The sequence below is a fragment of the Micropterus dolomieu genome, linkage group LG14, assembly GCF_021292245.1.
Source record: "Micropterus dolomieu isolate WLL.071019.BEF.003 ecotype Adirondacks linkage group LG14, ASM2129224v1, whole genome shotgun sequence".
NCBI lineage: Eukaryota > Metazoa > Chordata > Actinopteri > Centrarchiformes > Centrarchidae > Micropterus > Micropterus dolomieu.
The window spans coordinates 91,730-102,830 of record NC_060163.1 but is presented as its reverse complement, the minus strand read 5'-3'; the positions used below and the strand labels follow the sequence as shown (position 1 = coordinate 102,830).

The 11,101-nt window shown below is 40.2% G+C and overlaps 1 protein-coding gene across 1 annotated transcript in view; it reads left to right on the top strand.

Annotated features, from left to right (window-relative positions):
- Positions 1-11,101, top strand: part of fasn (fatty acid synthase) — a 69,576-nt gene that overhangs the window by 54,064 nt on the left and 4,411 nt on the right. Inside the window, exons 29-37 of the mRNA XM_046069694.1 lie at positions 1,498-1,676; positions 1,971-2,090; positions 2,479-2,601; positions 4,395-4,618; positions 4,904-5,105; positions 6,546-6,697; positions 7,763-7,854; positions 7,962-8,356; positions 9,581-9,772. Coding sequence (XP_045925650.1) covers positions 1,498-1,676; positions 1,971-2,090; positions 2,479-2,601; positions 4,395-4,618; positions 4,904-5,105; positions 6,546-6,697; positions 7,763-7,854; positions 7,962-8,356; positions 9,581-9,772 — 1,679 coding nt within the window. The remainder of the gene's footprint in view (positions 1-1,497; positions 1,677-1,970; positions 2,091-2,478; positions 2,602-4,394; positions 4,619-4,903; positions 5,106-6,545; positions 6,698-7,762; positions 7,855-7,961; positions 8,357-9,580; positions 9,773-11,101) is intronic.

Below are 11,101 nucleotides of genomic sequence, written 5' to 3'. Positions count from 1 at the left end.
TTGTGGACAACTATGACCACATGAATTAAAAAAATTCTGCCCAAGTCAGCTATAACACAAGTCTTGTTCATCAGACTACATGCTGTACAGTATTTGTGTACAGATTTTGTCCCAGGATTTATTATGCATTTCTTCTTCTTCGTTGCATGATTTAGAATAATAAGGTGAGAAATGGGTCTGTTCTGTGTTCATCCTGCACTGCAGCAGCTAATAAAGTCCATTTAATCCCAAAAACGCTTTTCTTTTAGGCAGGCTGGAGCAGAAAACAACTCACCTTTCTCAAGTTGTACAGTAATGTCACATGTGTATGAAGGTGGATCAAACAAGCTAATCTTAAATGTCAAAGTAGAGAGGAGCCTAGTAGGCCTATTTATTTTCATTCATTACACAATATGAATAAGCTATGCAGACAGTTGTAAAGAAAGAACATCTTTTTCTTCTGTTCTCTACTTGTTATAGTTACACAGTATTAGGGGTGTGGGCTGTATTAAAAGTATCCACTGTTCTCCCATGCTCTAACACACAGTAACGATGAAATGTGTGCTGTTCTCACATTCTTCCTCTGTATGTACACATAAACAACAAGGCAGGGAAATACAAAAGGAATTTATTTTAGTGTTCAGTGTACATGCTCACATCTGAAACAAACTTTACGTGCTTGATAACTCTCCCACCCCGCAGACATCTACACGCCAATACCGATTTATATTCATAGCGGCAAGTGCTATGTAGCTCCACATAGGGGACACAGGAAGAGACATATAACACCTTCATGCGGCGTCGGAACCGCGTAGGAAATTCACAGCCGCACCGGCAGAGCTCCAGAATATGCAACTCGGCCGGCTCAGACCCGGACGCGCTACAAGTGCGAGGGCCCGCCCAACGCTGCTTGCAGCTTTAATGTTTTCTTTGTCTCCACACAAGCACAGCACATTATCAGCATGATTTTCTAAGTGTTTCTTCAATGGCTTCATGTTAAAAGTAATCTAATCTAAAAGTAATTCTACCCCGCTGCTGTCATGGTAACGTTAACGTGTCATCTAACGTTCGACCGTTTTATATTTTCTCTTTTAAATAACAGCCACGTATGAGCAAGAAAACAGCTGAATCTAAACATTAAAGACATTCTATGACTGTCTGCACTGAGTTGTTTTCTTTGCCCCACACAAATTCATTTGATTATCATACTGCATTACTCAATATTGAAATAAATTCATGTCAAACATTTAAAGTTTTAAGTAAAGTAGCCCAATTAATGTCTGAAAAATAATTGTTATGTACAGCCCTACATGTAACTGTAGAAACATAAAAGGGACCACAAGATGTTCTCCTTCAGATGTGGTGTTGGCGTTCAACGTGTTCACATGTTGTATGCTGGCACTGTATCTCCTCGGCTGGGCTCAATAAACCTTGCTATGTTAAGACAACAGCATAAAGGATATACTTTACCTTATACTATACAATGGCAAATAATATGATGCACCTGTGCGTATGCAGGACACTGGAGCAGGCAGCTTCGGTACCAGTGGTCTACGCCACAGCCTACTACTCTCTGGTGGTGCGTGGAAGGCTCCGCCCTGGAGAAACTGTTCTAATCCACTCAGGATCAGGGGGGGTCGGCCAGGCTGCCATCGCCATAGCACTCAGCAAGAAATGTAAAGTCTTCACGACAGTTGGTTAGTATTTAACACTCACATTACACATAGTGACAGAAAATGAGCTCTGATAGGATTTCTTATTCACTGTGGTTTATTCAATTTATATGAAAGCCCACTTTCTTGTCATTAAAATTTTTTTTGTGTCTTTTCGTAATGAGATCTCATTTGCAGTAATATTGGGTCATAATTTTGATATACACATCTTTTGTGATTGTGAGACTTAGTGTATTGAGTTGCTATTATGAGATAATAATAACTGTAAAAATCTTTAAACTGTAAAATTTTATACGTTTTTGTGTATGGTATCGTTAGGCTCAATGGAGAAGCGGACTTATCTGCAGAAGAGGTTCCCCCAGCTCTCAGCAGAGTCCTTCACTAACTCCAGAGACACCTCATTTGAACAGCACATTCTTCTCCACACACAGGGAAAAGGTCAGATACCTCTTTCTGTTGCAACAAGTTGTGTTCAACATACCATGCTTCACACACTTTCAATGTGTTCTCTCTTTAGGATTTGTAGGATTTCTGGGATTGAGAGGCTCCTGAAATAAACAAGTCAAATGACATCACAGAATAGTGTATTTTCTCCAGCTGAAACTAATATAAAAATTGACGATTAAATGGCTAGTTTAATTTAAGTAGTTAAAGATTGTCATTTACATAATTTACAGATTGAGACGTTTGCATATAAGACTGCTTTAGTGTTTAGTAAGAAACAATTGTGTTTGTTGAACAAGCAATGAGTTGGTACCACTGCATAAAGTAAATACACTTTTTGTGACATATGTAGTATTTTTGTGTGTGTGTGTGTGCGTTTCAGGTGTGGATGTGGTGCTGAACTCTCTGGCTGAGGAAAAGCTGCAGGCTAGTATTCGCTGCCTAGCCAGACATGGACGATTCCTAGAGATCGGCAAATATGACCTGTCCAACAACTCCCCACTAGGTCAGTAGGAAACCTAAGGCTCTTTTGCCTTTTTCCAGAGAAACCAAGTGCATGAGGTGAAAGAGACAGATCCAGGCCAGTGTCAATAATAAGGTGAAGATTATAGTTATTAGTAGTTTGGCCCACTAAAGCAACATGGTCAACTGGAGGCAATTAAGATACTTTAAAACACGCAATTTGCTCCAAACTTTGTAATCCTTCTCAAGATACAAGGTAGGTTTAATGGTCACATTACAACATGGTTGTAAATGACGTGGTTTGTAATTCCCTTCTGCTACTTAGCAGACAATGTACAGTATACAAAAACAAGCACAGACTGGTAAACTGAAGCAAACTATCAACTATATTACATGAAGCTGTGCTGTGGAGCAGAGAATGAATTTGAGTTAGAGTTTAAGTTGTCATCCATAATTCAACTCTGTCAAATCTAGGCAGGTATAATACACACATTTTTTGATTCTGTGTAACTTACACGATATAATAGGAACAATTCACAATGAACGCATTGTTGTAATACATGTACGTTATTACTTGACAGCCTCCTGCCCCGCTTTAGCTGCTTCTAAGCTGCTTAGATCATTAATACAAATGTTGGAGCTAGTTTAAATGAATAACGTGTATTGGTTTTATTTGATCATTTATATACAAGTAATATTCATACTTTTTTAAATAAATAAACTGTTTCATAGTAGCCTATTTCAGTTTTTGTGCAAAAGGAAATAATGGCCTGTCTTAAATATAGGCAAGGTCAATTCAGTGATTTTAGCAACTAAAAGCCCGGGCTATTATTCAAAGGTTTATGGTATGTACAGTACATACTCATGTACACCAAGAACATTCGTTCTAAGGTTAAAAAAAACATAATGGTTCATTATGTAAGGTCTTCATACACCACTAAAAACATAGTTGTGGATCTTTTATAATGCATTTCTGTCAATAGAGCATCAGAAATATTACACACTGGACCTTTAAATTCAAGGGCAACTGGACTTTAGACAGAGAAGATTGAAGAGGTGTCAAGGAAGCCATCTAAACCCGGGTTGAGAAGCCATCGTTGAACAGAGGAGGGGGTCTACGCCACCACTTATTCCCCACTTACAATGCGGTCCTTTCATCACTTCCCAGGAAACTCAACAAACCTATTGGCCTCAGGTGAAGATACCAACGATGGTCGTTCAGTCTTGGCCACCGGTAGTCCTAACGACAATAACGACTGTCGTTACTACAGCCAGGAACACTAACGAACCAGCGGTATCAATGCTCCTGACAAAATTAGGTTAAATAGCTGAGTTTCCCTACCATTCAGTCAGAACTGAAGAAGTCCTTTGGATGAGGGATGAAACATCTTCTAGTATCTTCAACCAAGTCCAGTTTCCCTTGAATTTAACCTTTGTTGGATAACTATGACCTGGATGACTGAGAATCTTCACAGACAGACATCTGTTGTGTTTTTCTGTATATGAATGGGGGATAGTTTTGTTTAGTATATTGGCTTTGATGACAATTTATTGAGGAATTATGCATAAATGTATTTTCCTTTCTCTTAGCACTGTAAATTAAAAAGAAAATTAGAAAAATTAAAAAAATGGGCTTAGAAAAGCACACGTACAAACACACACTGAACACAATGGGTCTGTAGTCCACTTATGTCACATTCATTTTCAGCATAAATCAGCTCAGCATAATATGTAAAAGTTTTTTATACCAAGACAGATTTTATGTGTCCGAGGCCTGGTTCACCTTCAGCGTGGTCAGCGCTGAACAGTGTCATTGTGTTGTTGTGATCTCTCCAGGCATGGCTCTGTTCCTGAAGAATGTGACATTCCACGGCATCCTGCTGGATGCTCTGTTTGAAGAGGGCAACCAAGAGTGGGAGGAAGTGTCCCAGCTGCTGAAGGAAGGCATTATTGGAGGTGTAGTTCAACCTCTAAAGACCACAGTGTTTGAGAGGGACCAAGTGGAGGAAGCATTCAGATACATGGCTCAGGGCAAGCACATTGGCAAGGTCGTCCTGCAGGTCAGTTTCACCACCGACTGTTAGCCTTTAGATAGTGTGAAAGGACTATAGATTGTTTACAATGGACCATGAAAGAGAACACTGAAATACTTAATTACTCAAATTCCTGTTGGTTCCAGCTTATAAATGAATAAAAAACTAGTAAAATGAAAACTGAAGAAACACTGGTAATCCTAGATATTTCAGTTAATACTTTCCACCTCAGTTTCTGGTTAAGTTCACATGATTGTTATGTGACTGACTACACTAGTATGTATCTTCGCACTGGTTCTTCTCTTCACACAGGTCTGTTCTGAGGAGAGGGAAGCAGCAGTCCAAACTGCTTCCCCTTTGTCTTTTCCAGCTATCTGTCGCACATTCTGCCACGCCTCCCACTCCTACATCATCACCGGTGGATTGGGGGGCTTCGGTCTGGAGCTCGCTCAGTGGCTGACAGAGCGAGGAGCTCGCAAACTGGTGCTGACTTCCAGATCAGGTATCAGGAATGGTAAGTCACTCAGTAACCACAAGTCTGCTGAGGTCACTTCTCACTTACATTCAGATTCATTAAAGCAGTAACTGAAAGTATCACCCCATATAAAGGGAAGAAATTAGAGTGGCTTTATCTTGAGTCATGTTTTTTTATTTCCAGATTAATTTAAATATGTGGGCAGGGTTAATTTACTGAATGCATTTTAATCTAATCCTATTGTTGTGATTGGCTCACTCAGCTGTAGAGCTGTAGAAAGATACAGAGTTGCACAGGATTGTTGGCCCTATTTTTGTTTTAAACATACACAAAACTGTTTAGCTGTTTGACACATTTGGCACGTAACAAGAGAAATGACAATTCACAACACAATTTTTCATTTCACTATGTTGAACTAGCAGGTAACTCGTCAGGATTCAGTGCAAAAAAGAAGACATTTATTTACTAAAATATTAATGAGGGGTAGAAATGAACCGTGCAAATCCAACAACAATAGCTTAATAATAACCATCCACTCAGCCTAACACAAAGGTGAGGTAGACTGATAGAAAGCTTTCAGAGAATACAAAATAAAAAACAACTGACCTGTCTGTTTTCTGTCAGCAATACAGTAAAAATAATAAGATCTAGATTTAATCTTACCTAAGGGTGGGCGCGCGCACACACACACATACACACACCCATAAATGCACCAAGTTTGTCAGAATGCGGCAGGACTACTACAGGACAGTTTAGACATTGACTAGTCATACGTTTTAGTGCACTTGTGCTGTATTCATGTCATATGGGGTGGTAGAGATGGGATTTCACAGCAATAAGACAGGATGACAGTAAGATTACAGAGTTGGTCATTTGAGGATTAAAATACTGTGTATTGAAAGTATAATACTGAATCCATACAATAATTTTTTTATCACTTTAAACTATGCACTTTGGCTTATGTGAGCCGTCCATTTTATCAAGCACATTCATATTATTAAGTGCAAAGTTTTAATAACTAATAACATTATTTATGTAACCTCACTAACAGTGGATTGAAACAGTGGATGTTCAAGTAATGCTGTTATTTAAAATACTAACATGGTCCCAGTAGGGGGCCTTAAAAATGAAAGTGAACTCCAGTAATCCAGATTTTTTTCTTGAGGAGTCAGAACTAGCAGTGATTCTACTTCTAATGCAGTCCTAGTAGACCACATCTGTACTCTTCATGACAGAGATAACCAAATTTCACATTTAGGCTAAATTGTTAATTTGTATGCATATGGAAAGTGGTTAAATAACTAAACACATAAGACGCCAAACACTAATTTGACAGTGTTGGTAAAGGGATGACCCACAACTAATGTGACCCACATTACTTTTAATTTGCGCCAGCTTTTCAGTCTTGTTCCCATCGGCTTTGCACATACCACGGCTGTTCTGTACATGATACAAATGTTTTACTTTAACTGTTGCTAGGTTACCAGGCGAAGCAAGTGCGTGAATGGCAAGGTCAGGATGTGGAAGTGCTGGTGTCAACCAATGATGTCGGCACAGTAGAGGAAACGGAGCAACTCATCGCTGAGGCCTCCCAACTGGGTCCAGTGGGCGGCATCTTCCACCTAGCCATGGTAACACATCAAGCCAGCTCATCAGTCCCCCTCAGCTCGGTCTCTTTTTTTAGGCCACAAGTGGCATTTTCAATCAGAAATTGTGAACCGTGATTTTTTTTTTTGTGTGTGTATGTAGAAAATACTATACTATATATATAGCATGACTCTGTGGAAGGCGATTTCAAGCAGCAATAATTGAATGGATTGCCATTACACTTTGTACAGACATTTGTGTTCCTCAAAGGATGAAGCCTACGGACTTTTGTGATCCCCTGACTTTACCACTGTGAGGTCAGCATTTTGGCCTTCAGTGAAATTATAAAATTTTGTTCAGATATAGCATTCCCTTCAGGATGAATTTTACTAACTTGTGATGCACTGACTTTTCTTCTAGTGTCATCATTAGGTTAAAATTTGTGTTTGTTCAGTACTTGGGTATAAACCCAAGTACTGAACAAACACAAATTTTAGTTAGTTTAGTTAAGTCATAAGACTTAACTAAACTAACTAATATTGCAGAGAGTATGGTCTAGACCTTCTATACATAAGTGCAATGAAAAGTTTCTTGTAAATTGGCGTATAAATAAAATTGAATTGAATGACCTACAGAACTAATGATATTCCCATCCACCTCAGCTGTGTGCTAATTTAGCATGCTAAACTAAGCTAATGAGCATGGTAAACATTTTTACTTATTGACACCGACAGTACAAAGTATGTTAGTACTGTCGGTGTCAATTAGTATGCTGCATTTTACTCAAAGCTCAACTGTCCCTATGTACATCCTCACAATGTGCGAGCATTGCTGCAGACTTTTTACAGAAAAATATTTCTGTTAATGTAGTATGTTTTTTTATTATTTATTTATATGTTCACATTCATGGTTTAAATATCAACTTTACATACTTATTTATTATATTTATGCATCACTGAGTGTAATTTGACACTATTTCTTTACTGTGATTATTTCCACTGCTGTAAAGACAGTCCACGCTGGTGTTATCACTCAAAAACTGCTTCTCTGTTTAAGTAGATTCAACTTTGACCTAAACATCCTTAGCATGTTTTGTATGTCATTATCAGGTATTGAAAGATGGCATGTTGGAAAATCTGACTCCTCAGCTCTTCCTTGATGTCAACAAACCTAAATATGAGGGCATCGTTAACCTGGACAAGTATGACGCACACAATCATCCTTCTGTTTAAATCGGGGAACTTTCATTAAGGACTGCTATTAACTTCTCTCTGGATATTGATGCACTCTCTTCCATTCCCTCTCCAGGGTGACAAGAAAGTTATGTCCAGACCTCAGCTACTTTGTGGCCTTCTCCTCAGTCAGCTGTGGCCGTGGGAATGCTGGCCAAAGTAACTATGGTTACGCCAACTCGGCCATGGAACGTGTGTGCGAAAAGCGCCACTACGATGGTCTACCTGGACTGGCAGTTCAGTGGGGTGCCATTGGTGATGTGGGCGTGGTGCTGGAGACCATGGGTGGCAATGATGCAGTGATTGGTGGCACCCTACCACAGCGCATCACATCCTGCCTGGAGGTGCTGGACCGCTTCCTGTGCCAGCAGCAGCCAGTGATGTCTAGCTTTGTACTGGCAGAGAGAACGGTGGTAAAGAGCGAGGCAGGAAGCCAAAGAGACTTGGTGGATGCTGTAGCTCACATTCTGGGTAAGAGCCAAGCTAAACAAAGAAATGTAACTTTTAGGAAAAGCAGGGATGATGCTTATTGTAAAATATAATCGAAGTTTGAAAATATTTTTTGGTTTCCATTCATCCCAGAACATTGTTAAAAATCAACTTTCACATTTTTAAGAGGTCTAAAATAGAGTTAGTTAAACTACTAAAACACTTGTATGGTTCATGGAAAAAACATGGAAAGTTGCACAGCATATTATTTGTTACCCTTGAGCATGTGTTGAAAGTACTGTCAGCAAATGGTACTGGTATACTTAACAAGTTTTTGTTGTTTAAAACCTGTTGGGGGATGTTTAACCTACTCACTTTTAACTCAGGGTTAACAAGGAAAGTCAAGGCACAATTAAAACATTTTTCGAAGTTTCCTGGAAGACAACTATAATTGTTTACTAACAAAAGGAAAAGGGAAGGCAAAGATAGTTATTTGATATAGTCAAGGAGGAGCAGTTATTGATTTTCAGAGGAATATTATTTAAAGAACTGCTCCATTTGGGCGGCTGTGGCTCAGGAGGTAGAGCGGGTTGGCCATTAATCGGAAGGTCGGCGGTTCGATCCCTGGCTCCCCCTGGTTGCGTGTCAAAGTGTCCTTGGGCAAGATACCGAACCCCGATTTTCGCCTATTCCGCCAGTGTATGAATGAGTGTGAATGTTAGTTTCCGTTTGAGCACTTGAATGTGTGTGTGGTGAATGCAGATGTAGTGTAAAAGCGCTATGAGTGGTCGAAAAGACTAGAAAGGCGCTATACAAGTACGGACCATTTACTCCAATCCAAACATTCATTCAAATTTATATTGGAAAATGTATTCTTCACTTGCTATTTTACTTTTTTTTTAAACTTCTTTTGTTTTGTTTACAGGCTGAAATACTTGATTGGAATTAATTAATTGGAAATTTACTAATTTAACACTGTCTCTATTTTCCATGGTTTCAAGTTTCCAGGAGTCTTTCAAAGAAATTGATAGTAAATTGCATAATAAACAAAGAGACTCCTTAATATTATCTTCGTTATCTTATTAAAAAAGAGAAATTGCATTTTGAAAACAGTGCAAACACTGGCCTAAATGATCTGGATCATTCAGTTTGCATCACTGTTTGTCATACCAAAGAGAGAAAGGTCTGCTACTTTTTTTTTTATTTCATGAGCTAAATTTGATCAGGCCAAGCTCACTGAACTTTCACTGTGCTTTTCACACTCAGGCGTACGAGATGTGAACAGCCTGAACGCTGATGCCTCATTGGCTGATGTGGGCCTGGACTCCTTAATGGGTGTGGAAGTTCGGCAGACTCTGGAGCGTGACTACGACATCATCATGTCCATGAGAGAGATCCGCCTGCTCACCATAAACACGCTACGAGAGCTGGCCAATAGCAAGCCAGGTGGATCAAATGGTATTAAGAGCTACTTTTAAGATGTCTATGAAGATTCTCAGTCATCCAGGTCATAGTTATCCAACGAAGGTTAAAGTCAAGGGCAACTGGACTTGGTTGAAGATACTGGAAGACGTTTCGTCCCTCATCCAAAGGACTTCTTCAGTTCTGACTGACTGGCAGGGAAACTCAGCTATTTAACCTCAGTGGGGTCGTTTGCCAGGGTCATCGATACTGCTGGTTTGTTAGTGTTCCTTGTTGCTGTGACGACAGTCGTTACAGTCGTTAGGACTACCTGTGGCCAAATCACAACAACAGTTATCTCACAGCGCTTTTCATAAAAGAGCAGGTCTAGACCGTACTCTGATGTTATTTACAGAAGCCCAACAATTCCCACCAAGAGCAGCACTAGGAGAACAGAGGCAAGAAAAACTTCCTTTTAAGAGGCAGAAACCTCGAGCAGAACCATGACTCGGGGTGGGCGGCCATCTGCCTCGACAGGTTGGGGGGGAGAGAGAGCGCTCAGACTAAAGGTATTTGCAGCCCTTTCTAATGCGAAGACCCCCCCTTCCAACCTCACCGTCCAAGAAAGGAAGGCTGTGACATCTCTGTCAGCAGGTAGGATAGTGATGTTTTGATCCTTGCTCAAAGGAAAATGCACGGTAGTACTTAACACAGCTGACTACCAGAACAAAGTCAACACACTACTAATGGACACAAACACGTATGAGACACTGAGACGAGACCCAACCAGCGGATACAAGAAAAAGGCCATATACCCACACACCCACACACACAGACCAATACCTACTCTTTGATTTACACCACCCACTGGAGCACAAGCTAGGGGTCATGAGAACACTGCACCAAAGAGCAGAAAACATACCAACAAGCGCCCAAGCCAGAGAGAAGGAACAGAACCACCTGAAGGGGGCACTTACAGCCTGTGGAAACCCTAAATGGACCTTTGTGAAAACAGCCACAAGATCCAAGAAGAACAAAACTACAGGGGATGAAGAAAAGAAGGTCAAACGCAACAACATTGTGATTCCATACATGTCTGGAGTATCAGAGAAACTCAGGAGGATTTTCAACAAACACAACATCCCTGTGTTTTTTAAACCCAAGAATACACTAAGACAGATGCTGGTCCACCCCAAAGACCGCACACCCAAACACAAGAAAAGCAATCTAGTGTATGCGGTCCAATGCAGTGAGGAATGCACAGACCTGTATATTGGGGAGACTAAACAACCACTACACAAACGCATGGCTCAACACAGAAGGGCCAACTCCTCAGGTCAAGACTCTGCAGTCTACTTACATCTGAAGGACAGAGGACACTCGTTT